Source organism: Acomys minous, assembly GCF_964271855.1.
Source record: "Acomys minous genome assembly, chromosome: 5".
In the NCBI taxonomy this organism is placed as follows: domain Eukaryota; kingdom Metazoa; phylum Chordata; class Mammalia; order Rodentia; family Muridae; genus Acomys; species Acomys minous.
The window spans coordinates 14844629-14864494 of NC_140494.1; the positions used below are offsets into that span (position 1 = coordinate 14844629).

Here is a 19866-nt window from a genome sequence, read left to right on the forward strand (position 1 = left end):
CAAAATTCCATTAAGACAATAGTCAGCAAGGGGCAAAAAAGTTCCCTAGGATCAGGGTATCAAAAACCACACGTGAGGCCACAGGTTCCTGCCCTGTGACGCGGGCATAGAGACAGACGGATGGAGGAAAGGAGACGCGGGTCTGCTTCCTCGCTGACAAAAAGAAATGGAGCCAAGGTAACGGGCAAGAGAGAGCTTAATGAACGGACTGGGTGCACTTCAGGGCTGTGGCTCTTGCCTACCATGCACAAGGCCCTGGATTTGGTCCCTAAGGCCACACAGCAAAACTAGCTTAAGAAGCTTTAGGATCTGAAAAAATAAGCTAAAGCTGCACCGTGGATCAGCCAGCTGCCCAGCTAAACGGTGAGTAGGCACTGCTGTGCTCAGTGCATGTGACCCACCTTGGGTGGCATTGAGGCTGAGATTGTCCCTAAGAGGCAGAACCTTCAACCCCAAGTCCCCGTGGTGGACAAAAGGAGAGCCAGCACTCCAGCCCAGACTCCTTTCCAAACCCTCATGGTGTCCCACTGCCCTCGGAGATTTCCTTACCTCTCAGCCTTGTTGCGCGGACCGCCATCTCTGGCCTGTTCTCTAAGCTTTGTCCCCACACACACACAGGCTGATCATGTCGACCCAGGGAAGCCGGCTCTGCCTGTTCTGGAATCAGCAGTTGGCTTCCTCTCTATCTTTTCTCCTCCTAACCCTCCCACTGCCCCACCCCTCAGGCATCCCTCCCCCGTGAATTCCTTCCACCGGCCTTGGAAAACAGGGCCTATATCATCAGGTGCAAGTAATATAATCCTCACCATTGGTGTATTTACTAAAGGAAGGGAGGTGGGTTATCTCACATTTGTCAAACAGGCAAAGTTGTCAGGCTGAACTCAAAGCCAAGATAATAGCAGCCGAAAGCCATAAAGTCTGGGACACCAACCAGGTAGCAGTGCCCTGGGACAGCGGCTGGCCTTAAGCGGACTTACACAACAATGCCTTTGGCACAGTCAGCAAGAGGGCAGGGAGATGAAGGCGAATTGTGCTGGTGTGAAACAGACTGGGCCGGTTGTGGCTTGGGGAATCTGGCAGAAATTAATAGGGGCAAGGCCTCAAATATGCCAGGAATTCTGCCCAGGGCGGTAAACAACCTCAGCGTGGCGCAGGACTGACTGACTGACTGACTGAGCTTGGGCTTTGGAAAAAAAGGAAAAGCCAGGAGAGTAGCTAATAAGGCCTGACTGGGCTTTTCCAGTCGGGGTTACATTCTCTCCTGTCTACACACTTAGCCAGCAGTCTGCACTCCTTTACCAAGAAAGCAGATGAAGAGGGAGACTTGACTGCTAGTGGAAGCAGGCTACATGCATACATCAGCGTTAACTGGTGGATGAGCGGCACCTTCCTATGGAAAACAACTCTAAATATTAGACTTAAAGAATTCCGCTGTTGGTTGCGGGACGACGCAGAAGAATCAGTCTTGAACTGACCAGGAAACGCTCCCTGGGGGCCAGCTCGCACAGTGCTGCTCAGGGCTGTACAGGCTGCAGGGGCAGAAGGCATCAAAGGTCTTACCTGGTGCTGGACCCTACAGGATACAGTATCAACCCTCCCAGCAAGGAGTGCCCACCGGTCAACCGTGGCAAGGCTCTCTAGGGCGATATAAACTGCTCTCTTGACTGGATTTGAGGCCTGTACCACAGGAGGAAATTCATGCCTGGTACAGTAACTGTGGTCAAAACCCATAGCTAGGGAAGTCCCAGGCCAAGGGGAGAATCTACTGACTTTGTTTTGCAAAATGGTCATGTTGTCCGACTGCCTTGTGAATATTGATGTTTATGCCCACAGATGTGTGGTGCTCTCAGCCTCGGTCAGAGAAACTTCTTACAGTGAGTGGACAATCATTCATGTAAGTAAGTAAATAATAAAAATTAAATTGAAATGTTGCCATAGCAAGAGTGCACAAACTTGCACAGATCAGCATCAAGCCATAAAGCTCCTTGCTTTATATTCTGCATACACCATTAACTAGTTTTTAAAAATCCATCCCCCCAAGAACTAAGAACTCTCTTTCTCAAAACAGGGAGGATTATAACCCAGAGTAAAAAATCTTCATTTGGAAAAGTGTACCCACAACACAGACTGAATTTCTAAACATTCAGAAGATACAGCATTGTTATTATAAATCTATTAATAATTTGAAGAAATGTTTGTTTTTACCTTAAAGAAAAATGTTATTGTGAAACAAGACAAGATCATGTTAAGCAATAAAATCTAACAAAAGTAGATTTACTGATGCATCTGTTACTTTAATTAAATACTGATGACATTGTGAACTTGGACTTATACTCCCACAGACATCAGAATTTCATTATAAATTATAAAATAAGCAGAGTACCCAAGACTAGCATTTTTAATATAAAATTTAAGCATTTTAATCTTTGTTTTTGTGAAACTAACATTTTTACTTCTATCTTTAATTTGGCTTTGTTTTACCTCATTCTTAGCTTTTAATATAAATTATATTTCTATCCTATTAGGAAGAATTGAATTTTGTTTTACTGCTAAAATGGCCACTGCAAAGATAAAAGCCTCAGTTCACTGACTGGAGAAGTCAGACATGTGTCACTTCATTACATCTGCTACCAAACCATTTTCTTACATTTAGCTTCACAACCTTATCCAACAACATAAGTTCCAGTGTCAGAAACATCACACCAGATGTACCCCTCAGACCCTGTGCCCCGAGAAAGTGATGTACCCTTACACAGAGAGAGAGACAGACAGACAGACAGATAGACGAACACAAGCAGTATACACACGTACATACAAGTACACATTTGCATTGCTACACCAGGCAATCCAATTAGACTATATGTGACAGCTTTCAGAGTCGCAGACTTTCCTTCTCCAGAAAAGGGAAAGAAGACAAGTCTCGTTTTCATCCATCCATAACACAAAGATGCCTATTATCCACAGCAACCCACAGAAAAGCTTATGCCTGCCATGTAGCCCCACACCATAACTGGGGCTCTCAGAACATATAGGGACCAGGAACATATAGAAGGCATAGAATATTTCTCTGTGACATTGAGTATTTCATTCCTTTCTCAAAATTGTTACACACAGACACACACACACACACACACACACACACACACACACCACTTTAACTAATAATGCTTAACTTAAGTGTATATCGTGAGCTCTTCTGTTAGAACTAACCACTTTGATGGCCTCTCATTTGATAACAGAAATTTACAACTGATAAGGGTGCCCAAGTGACTCCTTCCCAATGCACAAAAGACCTAGAAGTGCTGATTACTGATTTCCAGTATTTGTCCAGGCTTGGCAGGGTGGAAATGGAATTATACCAGTCAGCACACCGCCTGCCAGAAGCAGCTCAGGGCTCACTATGCAATTCTGCCATAGCCCTGAGCCAGCGAGGGCCCTGCTCCGACACCACATCTACTTTCAGTCCACAGCTGAATGAAACCTCTGACCTGCTCCCTGCTGCTGCTGGGGGGAACCATGGGGCCATCCTGGCTTCACAGTACAGTCTTCAGTGGAACTGCAGAGTAAGAACACATCCATCTCTGCACTGCTACCTCCCAAAGACACCCTAGTACCGACAGCTCTGTGCAAACAGCCAACAACACAAGGAAGCATTCGCACCTCCCTGTAGCAAGAATTGGCTTTCTTCCAATAGTTTATCAGGGCTCTCCCCACTAGGTCCTCCAAGTAGAAACTACCACGCCCTGCCCTACCTGACCATCCTGCTACCTCACTCTTCATGGCTTTGTGCCTTGCCCTTCACCCACTTAAGAACTCCACCAAACTCCTCCTGTACACCCAACACCCCTGACCTGGAATGTGGCCTCCCAGACCTCCCCCCCCCCATCCCAAGCCTCCTCCATCAAGGCTCATCCTCACCCTTTAATTTCTACACAGCACCACCTTCCCTACTCCCCAGTCATGGATCCCTCCACTGTCAATCTCTTCCTACCCTCCTCTCTGTGACTGTTCTAACTGCTGGACACCTGTTACCTGACAGTAACACGAGAACACAGGCCACCTCTAACTCTCATACACTGATGTATCTCCAAAGCAGAGACTAAATGTCTAATTATCATTTGTTTTTGGGGTGGGTGTGTGTGTGTGTGTGTGTGTGTGTGTGTGTGTGTGTGTGTATACGCACATGCTATGTTCAGGGTGGAAAGACCCTCATGTGCTGGTCCTAGCTTGCCTTTTGCCTTGTTTGAGGCAGGGTCTCACTAGCTAGGCTGGCAGTTTATGTCTCCCATCTCCTTGTGAGAACACTGAGATCACAGACAGACATATTCTACAGTGTCCAGCATTTACATGGGTTCTGGGGATTCAAACTCAGGTCCTCATGCTTGTGTGCCTAGTGCTTTAATCACTGAGCCATCTCCCCAGCCCTCAACTGTCACTTGCTAATGTGATGAAGCATCTCAATAAAGTTGTTATAGAAAAAAAGTGCAGTCAGTGAGCACTCTCATTAATCCTGTATAGGCTGGCAGAGGTACAGAAACAATTTTCATGGGTCTCGGAAGGCATTCCTTTCTGGTCTATTTATTCCTACTAAATAGCAACCCTGGCTGGGTTCACTACTGTAAAGCCTTGCTTACAATGTGTTATCAGTTCTTTGACACTTGTAACAGTAGTTACATTAGCAATGACTGCTGGTCTGAGTGGCCACTGAAATACTACTCTTATTATGGGGAACTTTTGAGTGCTTACAGCATTCCAGGCATTGTTTGAAACACTCGTATTTCATCTCCTTTAAGCTCCCTGATAGTTCTACGCAGGAAGTATTTGTGCCCTTACTGCTGAGGAATAGCTGAGCTCAGGAGATTAGCAACTTACCCAAAGTCATAAAGCCTGGAATTCTGAAAGGGCAAAGTTCATGTTTTACCCCTGCCTCTCCAGCCCACTCCCTTCCCAGTTCCTGAGCTTTCCCTCCTTGGTCTGCAGTGTCCCCTCATATGCCTGAAAGCCCTGAGCTGTGCACCTCTGTGCTTAAAATTCACAGCAAAGCCCACAGTTGCTCACCTCCCCCAGCTAAACACAGACAGTTACCCCTCCAAAACACCAACACCTCTCTCTAGTTCTAACCTAATTTAAATGTTTCGCCGGGAGATATAGAAGGGAAACAATGTCCTGGCCTGTTTACAGATGACAAAAGATTGGTTGCTCATAACCTATAATTTAAATTTCTCAAAAGCTAGAAATTGACCAAAGTTGGATGGGAATTTCCAGAAGCTAAACAGGAAGGACAGCCCAAATTAGTTCATGAGAAAGCGAGAGGAAAAAGGCCAACTTCTCAGTAGTAAAGATTCAACTGAAGAGTAACAGAGCTGCACACATCTTAAAGGCCATGCTGATTTTGCTTATGTCCATGTGAACCAGCTGGCATAAGGACATTAAGAGAGAATCAGCCACCATGGCCACCACTACAGCAGGGTCTGCTGCGCAACACCACCATGCGAACGGTGCAGGCTCATAGAGCTACAAGAACCACAGCTTGTCAGGCCCGGTGGTGCAGGTCTCTAATCCCAGCTACTTAGGAGGCTGAGCCAAGAGGATCACAAAGTCACAGCTTACCTGGGTATTTAGTGAGTTGAGGAGAGCACGGGTAATGTAATAAGCCTTAGTCCCAAAAGGAAAACACCAGGGTAGGGTGGGGTTGAGTAAAACACAATTTCCAGATTACTAAATCCATAGTTGGTACCTGCCCAAACTCATTTCAACAGGCAGGCAGCTTCATTTCATCTATAGGATGTTCTCAGTGGCCTCAAATGCCCCACACCCTCTGTCTGGGTGATCAGACAGCTCAATTCCTAATGTTTGCCCCATCAACATGTTTACTTTTGTTCTCCCAGCCAGACTTCTCCATGGGGAGCACAGGCCCTTCCCAGGGCTAGAGGCGCTAAGCTGAATGATGTGCGCGAGTCCACATTAACAGTTCTTGCTCTTTTACAAAAATGAAGCCAAGTGAATATGACACTAATTAAGAACCAAACTGTGTGGGGCAATGGGGAAAACATACTAGTCAGAGTGAAAGTTCTGGGTGAACAGGCTGTGTCCAGCCCCAGCAGGAGAGTTTACAGAGGGCACATCTGGTTAAGTGACAGGAAATATGACTGAGAAAGTAGAGAAGGCATCTACACAGGTTCTAGAGTCCTACAGGGCGCACCTATGATGTGGTCAGTGAAGGACAAGGCATGCTGAGGACTGTTCTAGGCCTGTAGATAAAATAGCTATCTTCAGCTCCCCTGATTTGGCCTGAGGCATGTAGGAAAGGTGACCAGGAACTGGGTTAGGGGAGGGGCTTCCATGTTCTCAGGATCACAGGCAGGCGAGGGGCAAGGTGGGATCTGCTGTGGTTATGGTAATACAATAATAACCCTCCTTCCGGTCCTCCAAGTCTGAAGACGCTTTCAAGCCAGTTCTAATTCATAAAGACAGCTATAAGCCCAAGAAGGAACTAAAAGTAGCTTCAACTTCTTAAGAGAAACCACTGCGCATTCATGAAGTACATTTTCTAGTCTTCAACATGTGCTAAAATTGGATGGATGGTAAAGAAGCCTGTTTCCAAGTGGAATGTGCATTTATGATTGTTTTAAGTAGTAGTCTGAAGGGTCTCTTCATAGACTGTTATTAGAATATACAATTATGTAGTATAATTTTCCAGCACTGAACCATGCCTTCCATACTGGCCAGAGAGCCCCCAGCACATCTTGAAAGTCATTCACGTTAGCAAAGCCATGGCAGAGCACAAGCGTGGAGCTGTCCATGTGATGATGCTCTTGTCTTTAACATGACAGGTGTCAGATGCAAAGCTGCTCTGTTCTTGTTCTGTGGATGCTGTGTGGAGTCTTCCAGCATCTTAGTAATCACTACTTCCAGCATAAAGGATGCAAATCAAAGAAATGAGAACATGATAAGCAGCTCTACTTTCAGGAAAGTGAGCACCATCGCATCTGGATTCCTGCCCGCAAAGGACAAACGCCTGAGAGCAGCAATCCTTTAGGACAATGCTGCCTCAGCCACACAACAGCTGCCAAATGTCCCTTCAAAGCCCAGAAGTAAGCAGAGTCCTCACATTTCTGAAACTATTTCAATTTCCAGCCATAAAACTGTAAAGGGACACTCACATCACCAGCAAATGACCCAGACACTAACCCACAGAGTGGCTGCCAGCTTGTCAGGTCATCTCTCAGCCAGGAAGGAACATCCTCACTCCAGGACAGACATCCTTTGCTGTGCAAACTGTTGCCGTGGGGGAGGCAGCAGTTCCACCCAGGCCAGAACAGAAACGAGAAAAAGGCAAATGCTGACCCTGAGTGCAAAACCTCAGTTCACATGAGTTCTTACATCTGAAAGGCTCCCCACTGGCTATCAAAATAAAAGGAAAAGCTCGAATCTCAGGGCAGTCATGGAAAGGCCACATTGATCTGCTCAGTAAAAAACTTGAGGGGAAAAAACTATTTCAGCTCCAACTGGAAAGAGTGGTTTTCTTATAATGCAGTCTATAAATAAGAGAAAAATAGGCTTATTGGGCACACATGTCACACACACATACACACACACACACACACACACACACACACACACACACACTCCAAGAATATTAATTGTGCTCTGACTTTAAGAGAAATGATAAATCATACAAAACTGGAAAACACAGAAAAGTAGAAAAGACAGACATCCGCATGTTACTAAACACATTCATATTTTGACAAACGAGGATACTAAAATAGGCTAATGGGGCTGACTTGTAGGAAGTGAGAGGGATTCTTCCATGATGAACAGAAAATATGCAAATTGAGGGTGGGGTCCAGGACCAGGCAGAGGTGTCAAAGGTCAACAGGAAGAACTGGCAATATTGGCCTTTCTCTGTCTGACCTGTCTGTGGTGGAAAGATTACTAACTAGAGAGAGTAAGATGGGAAAGAGGAGTAACAGCGAAACTCCAGAATTAAGAAGCATAAAGTGAAAACGTGGGGCAGGGCAAGACCAACTCCCGGGAGAGAGCAGGAGGAACGGGCAGCAGGGAGGCTTGTGAGGGAGTCCGCACTCCCCAGAATCACCGTCATAAGCGAAGCACTGAAGGTTCCATGCAGCCGGGGAGATCTCGGACCTTTGGATCAGAAGCAGTTGTTGCTACTAACAAGATCCAGAACAGTGACTCTTTGGTTTGGGTGGCTACTGGTCCCAGTTTGAGTACTGGAAGTCCTGTGTCCTATGTTAAGTCTTCAATCCACAGACTGTGCCCAATCCACCCCAGTTGCAGGCAAACTGGAGTAAGCTGGAGTTTCCGGTTCCCAGTTCATGTTGCCACTGGAATCATGTAGTAGAGTTAACACACATAGATGTGAGCAGAACGCTGCAGCTCAGCACCCAAGTGACTAGTAAAACATACGGCTGCGATGAGCCTCAAGGGAGGGACAATGCCAGGGACAGGGTCTCATCTCCTGCTTCCAGACCTCAATGTCCCAAAGCGTGAGAGACGTGGCAAGATTCTCACCAGCTGCAGGCTGACCGCAGGACCAGTGGACATGGAGCAAGAACTGAGAAAGCATGAACACGGGACAGGAGAAGAACACAGAGGACAAGTCAAGATAGAGTGTCACGGACAGGCACTCGAGGACTGGCCTCCCTGCAGGAGCCTCTGCTACAGAAAGCCAACCATCTGACTGCAAAGGGACAAGTGTAGACCTCAGCAGACAGGAACTCTGCAACTTAGGGGCCTCATACAACAAAAGACCAGGACAAATGATGCAAAACAAACTGTCCCCAAAGCATGACCAGCTACTGGACTGCCCTTCCAGACCCAGCACGCAGCACCCCCAACACTACAGGGAAATTTCAGCTGTGCATGAGAGCCTCATCTCTACTGGAAAGCAAACACCCTCTGTGCCAGATAACTGACATTTACAAGGTTCATCCCTGGTGAAGTAGTTCCCTCACTCTGTGACAATACGCCTGACAGCTGATGAGTCAGGCCTACTCTGCAGCCCACATGGATGCCACCCTCAGCCTAGCATTCACACCACTGCACTATCTGACACACACTGACTCACTGCTAACTACTTAGAAACACTATCCCAAACTGCAGACGGCTGTTCTAACCTGCCTTATAATGTCACCTCGAGACCTAGAGTACACAGGCTCTGGGGCATATCAGAAACAAACACCTCAGGGAGTGCTCACAACATCCCAGCTCACTTATAAAATGTGGACTTTCCAGTGGAATGCAATCTCAAGGGGAAGACTGGCCTGTGTTATAGACCCAGTTCTAAATATTATGTGCGCACTGGGCTGAAGGCTCCTCATCTCTGAACAGGATCGATAACCTATTAGAAAACATCAAATCTACATCAAAGCAAAGAATGTATAATTACAACTGCAGAGTCCTACACAGAAGTTGCTCTTAGCCGAAGACAAGGATGCTCTATGCTCTATCTCCTTCCCACCCCGCACTAGGGCACAGTAACCAGGCATGCGCAAGGCTCCCTGTGCACTGTAGGGTTGAGAGGCTCCATGAGAGACCCTGAAAAATGCAAACAATGCCACCTGGCCCATGTCTGGTTCTCTCACATTCCTCCCAAGTCTATCACCGGACATGTGGGATTTTAAAAACCAATTACGCTAGTGAGTTTTATCTGTTCTTCCTGCCTCCCCTCTCATACTTTAGCCCTCTCCCACACAGAAAACACTGCACAGCTACCAATGTGAAAAAAAGGTGTCCCAAGACCTGTAAGACTTTGGTGGCATAGTTCAGTGCTGGTGTGCTCGTAGTAGTAACAGTAGTAGTAGTAATAATAATAATGCATAAAACAAGTATAATTTAAAAACCCAATTCACTAAGAACAGGATTTAGTCACATACACTCAAAACACACACACACACACACACACACACACACACACACACACACACACACACTCACTCACAATTGAATATATAACCCTTCTCCAAAAATCTTTTATCTAGTATGTAACAAATGGATAACTGGGTAAAATTACCTTAGGTGTCCTAATGTAAGTACTCCCAAGTGAGTCTGTATGAGCCATTTGTTATAAACACATAGTAGATATAATTTACTCAGTAACCCAAAGGCAAGCTATGGTTTCTAAGGACAACCCAGACTGGTAGAAATGTGACTGGTGACAATGGCATTTGGGACACTCTATTTACACCTGCACATGCTGAGTTCTGCTCTGAGCTGCTGCAGATCAAAGCCACCACAGTCCTGGAGATTTCAGTGGTTGGAGATGTCTGCCCAGGCCTTGCTCTTTGCAGTAAATCAAGCCAGGAGCCTGTAGTACAGTGATTCAAAACTGGCCAGCACAGGAGACAGAGGGAAAGCACAGGGACCACACATAAATCATGCAGTAAGGAAAAGCAGCAGGTAGCTGCATCCGTAAGTTTACATGGAACAAAGAAAAGAAGATTATGTGGTGTTTTAGCATTATTACATCATACATCTCCCCAACGTGTCTCCACTCTTAACACAAGTCACCACAGACCTTTAAATTCTGCACAAAGTTAAGAAGTTACTTTCTAATTTGTGCATAGTTGGTCACAACTCCCAGTAGCAGGAAGTGTGAGTCCAGATCCCTTTTATCCCAGAGATCAGAATCGTCTACACTACCCTGCGCCGCATCTGTGCACAGCAGGAGAGGAAATATGACATTCTACACTCACAGTGCAGCTTCGTGGTGGCCTTCCATGAAAGCAGACCTTGCTGGCCTTTGTCATAAGGTGCTCATAAGGGTAAATTATCCACAGGAATCAACAGAGAACAGTAAACGGACACAGCTTCTTGCATGGAACAAAGTAGGAGCCAGAGCTTCCAAATTGTCTATAGTAAGTGTTGATCCCACTCTGTGCTGGGCCTCACCTACGAGGTGGAGAGACATGAAAACTCAGCAAAGAGAATGTGCTGTGTGGCAGCCTAGACACCAAGCAAACAGCCACGAGGAGGGGTTACACATGGGCACACTTCCCAGTCAGACCCTAATGGTAAGCAAGCATTTTTGCACCATGACTCCAGCCATGAGTGGTGGCGTGCACCTTTGATCCCAGTGCACGGGAGGCAAAGGCAGGGTACCCAGCCTGGGCACAACAGTTCAGCTGGGGCTACACAGTGACATCCTTTCTCAACCCTCCTTCAAAAAAACAGACCCTGGCACAGACCCCCCCACATCTGTGCTTCATAATACGATGGTGATTATGTCACAGAGACACACATTTTGCTACTGTGTTTTATGGTTGAAAGTGCATTTCTAACACACCTAACAAAAATAATGAGATCCAGTAATAGATAAGTGAACAAACAAAATGTGCTTTCTGCATACAATGGACTACTATTCAGCCAGAAAAAGAGAATGTCTGACCCATGCTATGACCTTGATGAAACTTGGGGACAGCAAGCTTAGTGAGATAAGTTAGTCACAGAAAGACAAATAAGGTATCACTGCAGTCGTGCGGAGCCCTTTAAGTAGCCACAGAGGAGCAGTAGCCAGGGACGGAGGAGGAGAAGGGGACCCACGTTCTCTTCCCAGCACCCATATCGGGGGTGGCAGGAGGCTCACAAACCATCTGTAACTCTGGGGATACGGCATTCTCTTCTGCTTCGATAGGCAACAGCACACATGTGACATACACTCACACAGAAACACGTGAATTAAAAAAATAAAATGTTTTAAAGTAATTAAGTGACGTTTTAAAAGCATTTTCTTTCCAAAGGTATGCTGTTTATTCTGTGCCCTGCAGCTTGCAGTGTGGCAGCTGCTTGAATCCTGCTTGACCCCAGGTGCAGAGCCCGTTAAACTCAGCCTGCGCTTGTCACAGCGCACATCCACACTGGCCCTAAGAAGGAAAAAAAAATCTTTCCTGGTAACCCACAGCTTTCCCTTCACGTGAGGCTCCAGAAGTAAATGGACCACTTTTCCTCCTAAATATCACTGGACAGTTAATATTTCTGTGACTACGCAAGTCAGGACGACGCACATTTAGTTAAAGCTAGTTTTTTTGTTTTGTTTTGTTTTGTTTTGTTTTGTTTTGTTTTGTTTTGTTTTAAGGTACACTCGTTTTAACAAAATTCTTCCCAACTGGGTAGTCCTACGCTGACATCCATGATAACATTTAATAAAACGAGGACCAGTCAAAAGGTAAAACGATGAAGTCTGCATTTCTAAAGTGTAAAGCTGTTGTTAATTTGAAATCTCAGCCGGCTTCCCTTGAGACACTGACCTCAAGCTCCGAGAGGGCAAACGGCTCATCGTGTATCTTGCAGAGGATGCCTGCTGTATTTAGGAGCTTAATGCATTCCACAAACACGGTCTCATCTTACTCATCTGTCTTCACTTTGCCAAAGCTTTTTCAGCAATTTCCTCAATGTTAAAAATACAGTGAAGGAAACTGAAAAATAAACAAAGCTCCTTCCCTCTCGTGGATGCGTGTTTCCTTTGATGATTCTGAAATAATAATGGTTTGTAAACATGACAAGTCTTCACTGGAGGGGAAACCCATCTCAGAGTTGCTGAGAGATGGGAGTTTGCCAAACTGTTCACTTTCTAGTCCTGTTGATGAGTAAATCCCAGCGGCCCTCAGGACTTTTTTCCCAGCCAGGAGGTCATTCAGAAGGCAAGAAAACTAAAAACTATACTTTCATCTACAAGAGAAAAGTCATTTTGGAGATTCTTGTTAAAACACTTTAACTATTGGGGTTGGAGAGACAGCTTATCAGTAAAGAGTGCTTGCTGCTCTTCCAGAGGACCAAGGTCCAGCTCCCAGCGCCCACATGGTGGGGAAGGCTCATAGATGCCTGCAAGTGCAGCTCCAGGGGCTATGGTACCCTCTTCTAGCCCCTGCAGGCACCTGCACTCACGTGCTCACACACACACACACAGAGAGAGAGGGGGGGGCTTTCAGTAAAGAAAATTACAACTATTATAAAAGAAATTGAAATGAGGGGGAATGGGGCAGAAGGGAAACGTGAGCATCCTGCCTGATAAATCACTGCTGAGGGCTGAGTGTTAGCTGGACCTACATTCTACCCAGAGTGCACTTGGTGAGCTCATCTGCAGTTCATCACTTCTTCAAGTAATGATCTCTCACCCAGACTCCCCAAAAAGGACAAAACATTTTCATTTAAACTCAAGCAAGAAATAAGAACTCTGATCACATGTTTGGTCTTCAGGCTGCTACGGTTTGAAACCAAAGTGTCCCCCACAGGCTAATATGCTTGGACATTTGGTCCCCAGACAGAGGGGACTATCTGGACATGTTGTGGAACCTTTACAATGTAAGGCTTCACTGTGGGACGGAGGTCAATAACACAGACCAACTCCCAACGTAAACGCACCCTCACACTCTCGCCTCCCAGAGCAAAGGCACTCTACCACCATGTCTTTCCCACCAGAGTAAGCTGCAAGCCCTCTGAAACTGTGAGCCAAAACAAACTGTTCCTCTCTTAAGTGGTTTCTGTCAGGTAGTCTATCTCAGCAACAAGAAAAGTAACTCAATCAAAGACAGTGTCAGAATTATAACAAAAAAAATGAAGTTATTTTCTATTAATTCCCAATTCCCATGGCTTCTCCTAAAAATGCACCCCCAACACAAGCAGCTGGGAAACGCCTACAGTGTAGTAAGCATTAAGCTCAAAGGAGCAAATAAACTCATTTTTAAAAATCACTTCCTTAATTTTCAGCTAAAATAGTTATCAAGTGACACAACAACTTTAAAAATGAATTTATTAAAGTGTAGCTCTCTCCCAAGTGGTTTGTGAAGATTAAGAGCCATTTGTAAATGGCCACACAATTGCTGAGCTTCCAGAAACTGCAAAAGGTATGACATTACCAAGGAGAAAACCTCAAGTCCTTTAGAAACATCAAAATCTGGGAATCACATTACTATTCAGAAGCCAGGTTTTTGACTGCCCTGAAAATATTAAATATTTACCTTCAAATGGGAAAGTAACTAAAAAAAAAAAAAAAAAAAAAAAAAAAAAAAAAAAAAACCTCACAACTGGAATAAATCAAGTAGAATCCATGAGAGCCAAATGGCACTCTGATTATTGACCAGCATCCTCCTCCACACTGAGCCTGTGACAAACCTAAAACTGCTACCTGAGCACAAGGCATTCCTTCATCTCAGACCCACTCTCTGATGTGAAAAACACAACAGCAACAGAATTTCACATTTAAGCTGGGCTAGGCTTATGTCTAATCTAAGATCCTGGGAGACTGAGGCAGGAGGATCACACATTTGAGGCTAACATGCACTAGACTTTGTCTCAAAACATTAAGGGGCAGGGATGTAACACAGCAGTAGACTGCTTGCTCAACATTGGCAAGGCAAGGCCCTGGATTCAAGGGTCTTATTGCAGGGCTTGAGAGATGGCTCAGCTGAGTCTGAGTCTGAGTCCCCAGCATCCATCTAAAGCTGAGGCTAAGAGGTCATTAGGAGTGAGGCCTGAGGGTTCCGCCCACCTGTCATTCTGTCTTATTCTGTGTCTGATCCCACATGGGGAAAATCCTTTGAAAACAGTACCAGCTAGCCAGGAAGACAGCCTGTCTTGATCAAGGTGAAGACGGACACCTGAAGTTGTCCCCTGACCTCTACATGGACACTACATGTATGGACACATACACACATGTACATACACACAGACATGCATACATCAAATATACTATGTACACCAAAAAAGAATCTACTCAGTACCCCATATTAGAGCATAAAATTATTTTAAACATTTTGTCAGCCCCTAAACTCTTTTTGAGGAAGACCAATGGCACTATAAATATTGAGCTATGCATTCAGTCAGATATGCTAGTACATAAATAAGGTAGAATTAGAAAGCCGAAACATCCAATACACAGAGCACCCAAAGTGCCACTCCATCAGTCTAATGGCATTCCCAGGCCTGAGAGTCAACTGCAGCACCTGCTTCCTGGTGTCCAGGATCAAAAAGTCACAAATTCTTCATTCTTAAGGCGAAAAAAAAATAGCATGCAACTTTCTCAAGGAAAAAGAAAAACACCATAGTATGCTGGTCTAGAAGACATTTCCCACATGCCTTAGCTAAGGAGCAAAGAGCAGCAATGCAGAAACTATCCTCCATTCATGCACGCACAAATACAAGCGCAATGAGCACACGGCTGTTTTCTTGGTTTCTATTTTTAAAAAGGCTGTTAAAGGCCAAAGGCTCAGGTTATGCCTGGCCTTCATTCTCCCAGGATCCTAACTTCATACCAAGATGGCTCTCAGATAATGTATTCTGCAGAATGTCCCCAAATACCTTGCCCACAGGCACACTTAGGAGATGGAGAAGGAGTCAGCTGTCCTCAGGGGTGAAGCTCTAGAGAACCCATGTCCTGCTGCTTTGGGGAGTGTAAGAGGGGCCCTCTGAGGCTGAAAGATGCCTGAGGCTCCAGGTCACTAAGGAAGAATAGCCGTATGCCTGCGCCTGGACCGGGCAAGCGTGTAGCCTCCCGGACGGGGAGGGCTACGGTATTAAGCGGTGCGCCTGGTGAGGTCTGAGCACAGAAAGCAAAGCCGGGGAAGACGGACTGTGGCCTCTGCATGGCTTTCCAGAGAAGGTCCTAGGAAACCGGAAAGGCCAAGGCAAGGCCAAGACATTAGTGGAAACCAGCCAGGGAGGGAGCAGAGGCGACACCAGACTCGAACTCTCTAGGCTCAGACCACTAGAACCCAACTCTTCTAGAAAGTGCCCAAAGCCATCCCGTGTGATGTAGCCTTATCCAGACCTAGATGTTCATGGTGTTATCTACCTCTGATGTCACTGCAGGTGACCACACCAGCCAGGGGCTTCAAACTTGATGTCCATTTGGTATAAGACATAGCACGTAAGGTTCCACACTGTTGACAGTTGCGGAGGGTGCCTGTCAGGTTGGCACTTCAGTTCTAGCATACTGCTGATGGATCCTTTGTGACTCTTCTGGTTGTGGGACACTAGAATTAACCTCTGTCCTCACAATCAAGAACACCATCACTTATCAGTGACACTTGTGTATATCAGATCTGGGTTTGGAGCGCGGGGACGATGGAACAAACCCCCCCCCTCCTTCAAAATACCTGTGACTTGCTGTCCTCATAAATGCATGGAAGGTTCCCAAAAAACTCACTCTTGGATTAGAAGACAGAGCAGGTGCCCAGGAGAGCCTATGCTCACAAACAGAGCTTTGCAGGCCATGCTTCCAACAAGCACACGCAGAGTGCTTACCCTATGCAGGAACACTGTGCTACCACCAAACTCACAGAAGGGGGCGCCATTGCTAGTTTACTAGCTAGGAAACAAACTCAGGCAGGTCCTTGAGGCCTGGTGAACTGCAGAGCCAGAAGGTGGGCCCAAGCAGTGGAACTCCAGACCCCATTCCTCTCACACTGGGTCTCAGTTTAAAGACCTGGAAAGAGAAAACTGGTTCACAAGGTAGAGATGTTCCCCAGGAAAAGAAATGAGGCTAGATCCTTCCCTTGGCTAACAAGCGGGGGTCTCACTTAAGATCCAGATATGTGCAATCCAGAACTGAATATTCTTCAGAGCATCTACCTGCTGCTAAGAAGTGACAAGTGACATGAAATGCAGAACCACAGGACAGACCACAGAACTCTGAAAACAGGATATGGGCGCACCTTCCTGAGCATGTGCCACCCACTCCCTTGTAGACTCTAGCGTGTTTTGATCTCTGCTATCACCAGCTTGCTGCATGACCCTCTGTCCATCTGTCTTTGTTTTTAGGGTTTTTTGGTTTGTTTGTTTTTTTTTTTTTTTTTTTAGAAAAGACTCAAGGAACTTGTGGCCGGATACATCACTCCACCCAAGTCATAAAATAGGGTAGGTGGAGCCGGAAGGCACACTTGCAGATACCAGCAGCCAGGGAGAAAAGGGAAAAGTTCATGCTAGAAGCAACCTACAGGGGGGAAAGGAAGGAAATCCAAGCCCATCTGCTTGCTAGAAGGATCTCCTGAATTTCAGCCTTGCAAGACACACCCTGCCATCACAAAGTCACTTCTTAGGAGCCATAAGTAGAGACGCCATTCAAAGAGCAGGCTGAGGCTTTCTCCCTAAGAGGCCCATTGTTGTCACTGTCCTTAGGGAGAGGGTACTGGATATGTGGACCAGAAATGACAGAAGCACAGAGAAAACGCCACCTTATAAAGGGAATCCCAGCTCCTCCTGTAGATCATAGCTTCCGACAAGCACAGACAAAGGCCAGCTGAGAGGAGCAAGGGAGACAGGACTTTCTGAAGCTCACTCAGGCCCCATGGTGATAAGCGGTGAGCCCCACAACTGAGAACAATCAGCTTAGTGTCAGAAGCCCAACGTCAGGATGCAGGAAAGCCCTACAAGGTACCAAGATCAGAACAACAGGGTCCTGTTTCCAGCCAGACATGGGAAATCTCAGTGCGCAACCAAGTGAACACAGGAGCGACCGAAAGGCGGGAGAGTAAGCGCACACCCCATGGGACTGCTTTCTCATCCTGCGGCATTCACCATGAACAGAGGTGTCGCAGCATGGTAATTGTCTGCATACAGTGGCCTCCAAATAAAATGGCCTGAATAAAAACCTCACTCTTGATTCCCAAAAGGAACCCAAGCGTGGGGTGCCCTCTGCATGAAGAGCCGTGACCCTGAGGACCCTGGATCCACCCCCCCCCCCATTGCCCTGACTCCCTCATGCCCATCTTCCCAGCAGCCCCAAACCAGTTCTCATCAGGCTGGAAAGTAAAAAGGCCTCAGCGTCCCCTCCTTCCTCTTCCTCGCTCCCCTGCTTTTCTTTTTTTTTAAATATTTTATTAATTTATTCATATTACATCTCAATTGTTATCCCATCTCTTGTATCCTCCCATTCCTCCCTCCCTCCTGCTTTCCCCCTACTCCCCTCTCCTATAACTGTGACTGAGGGGGACCTCTTCCCATTGTATATGCTCATAGGGTATCAAGTCTCTTCATGGTAGCCTGCTATCCTCCCTCTGAGTACCACCAGGCCTCTCCATCTAGGGGACGTGGTCAAATATGGGGCACCAGAGTTTGTGTGAAAGTCAGTCCCCACTCTCCACTCAACAGTAGAGAATGTCCTGTCCATTGGCTAGATCTGGGTAGGGGTTCAAAGCTTACTGCACGTATTGTCCTTGGCTGGTGCCATAGTTTGAGCAGAACCCCTGGGCCCAGATCCGCCCATCATAATGTTATTCTGGTAGGTTTCTAGGACCCTCTGGATCCTTCTATAGCCATGTTCATAGTGGCCTTATTCATAATAGCCAGAACATGGAAACAGCCTAAGTGTCCCTCAGTAGAAGAATGGATAAAGAAACTGTGGTACATTTACACTATGGAATACTACTCAGCTATTAAAAACAAGGAATTCCCAAAATTTGTAGACAAATGGATTGAACTAGAAATGATCATAATGAGTGAGTTCACCCAGAAGCAGAAAGAATCAAATGGTATAAACTCACTTACATCTAGACACTAACCCAAGGGGCATGTCCTGCTTCCTTTTCTAAACAGTCTTCATCAGCCACATCTTATGGGGCCTACTGTGCTCCTATGAGCTGCAGGGAAAGAAGCCACTGTCTTCTAAGAGACTCAGAATAGGTGTGGTGACAGGTGCTGTGGCATGTGACGTACTCACATTTCCAATATTAGCTGAGCAAACAGTCAGTCACCTACAACAAACCCAGAGAAGAAGGCATGGTGTCTTGTAGAATTCCAAGAGTAAACATGCAGAGAGAATAGCCAGGTGTCTCCAGTGACACGGGCAAACTGTTGAGTCACCATGGAAGCCACCTGGGGGACAAGTCTTCATCCATACATGCATCCATGTGCATGTAGGCTGGGCAATCATACTATCAACCATGGCCACATCACATTTTAGAGTAGATAGAGAGCCTCTGTTAGCAACCCTACCCAGACTAGCCAGCCAGTCAAGCCAGGAGAAACTGACCCTGTGCAGAAGGCTCCTTCCCTGCTCTCCTCCTGCCACTAATAGGTGACCCTGAGTCCCGCTTGCTTGAGCATAGTGCTACTCACAACCAGCAAGCACTCCTTGAATGCCAGGCCTCCATGGAACAGCAAATACACTGGGCACGACCACCTGCTCAGCATTACTGCTCCCTTGGGTTTGGGTAACCTGCTCTGGCTTTCAGGCCTGACGCCAACACTGTCAGGTCTGCACTTGCAACCCTTTACCCCCACATCCATCCTGGATCCCTGAACACCTGCAGAGTGCCTCTAAGAAGCAACCTTGCCATCTTCCCACGGAGTCTAGATCACCGATCGCCTTGACTCCACCACAGAGCAGATGTTGGAGCACTCCTAAAATCCATGCTCTGGAACCCTACCCCAAATGCAATGGTGACTGGAAATGGAACATTGAGGAGGTAGTAACCAGAGTCGAGCCCTTGGGGAGCACGAAGGGAAGCCACTTTTCCTCTCTGCCACATCAGGACACAGCAAGAGCTTATCTATAAACCTGAGTGCAGGCCCATCCTAACTCCAAGCCTGCCAGACAACACTCTCATCTCCTAACTAAGAAGTGAACGCTGATCACGTACGCCATTCAACATCTGGAAGTCCAAATCAACAGCCACCTACGCTTTCATGCCCAGGGGTGTCCCCTCCATTCTCCAATTAGATTCTGTTCTGGATAACTTTATGTCAAACGGACACAAGCTAAAGTCATCTAAGAGGAAGGAGCCTCAATTAAGAAGATGCCACCATGGGATCAGGTTGTGGGCAGGCCTGTTGGGGGAGGCCCAGCCCACTGTGGGGGCTCCTGGGGTGGAGGTGAGGAACTGAGCAGGCCATGGAGCAAACCAGCAA

At 46.5% G+C, this 19866-nt stretch overlaps 1 protein-coding gene across 4 annotated transcripts in view; it reads right to left on the minus strand.

Annotated features, from left to right (window-relative positions):
• FAM107B (family with sequence similarity 107 member B) overlaps positions 1 to 19866 on the minus strand; it is a 66464-nt gene that overhangs the window by 30116 nt on the left and 16482 nt on the right. The window contains exon 1 of one of the 4 annotated variants that reach the window (XM_084781800.1): positions 550 to 696. The exons of the other annotated variants lie outside the window; for them this stretch is intronic. Coding sequence (XP_084637926.1) covers positions 550 to 577 — 28 coding nt within the window. The 5' untranslated portion in view covers positions 578 to 696. Of the gene's footprint in view, positions 1 to 549; positions 697 to 19866 lie in introns of those variants that run through there. 4 annotated transcript variants of the gene reach the window in all.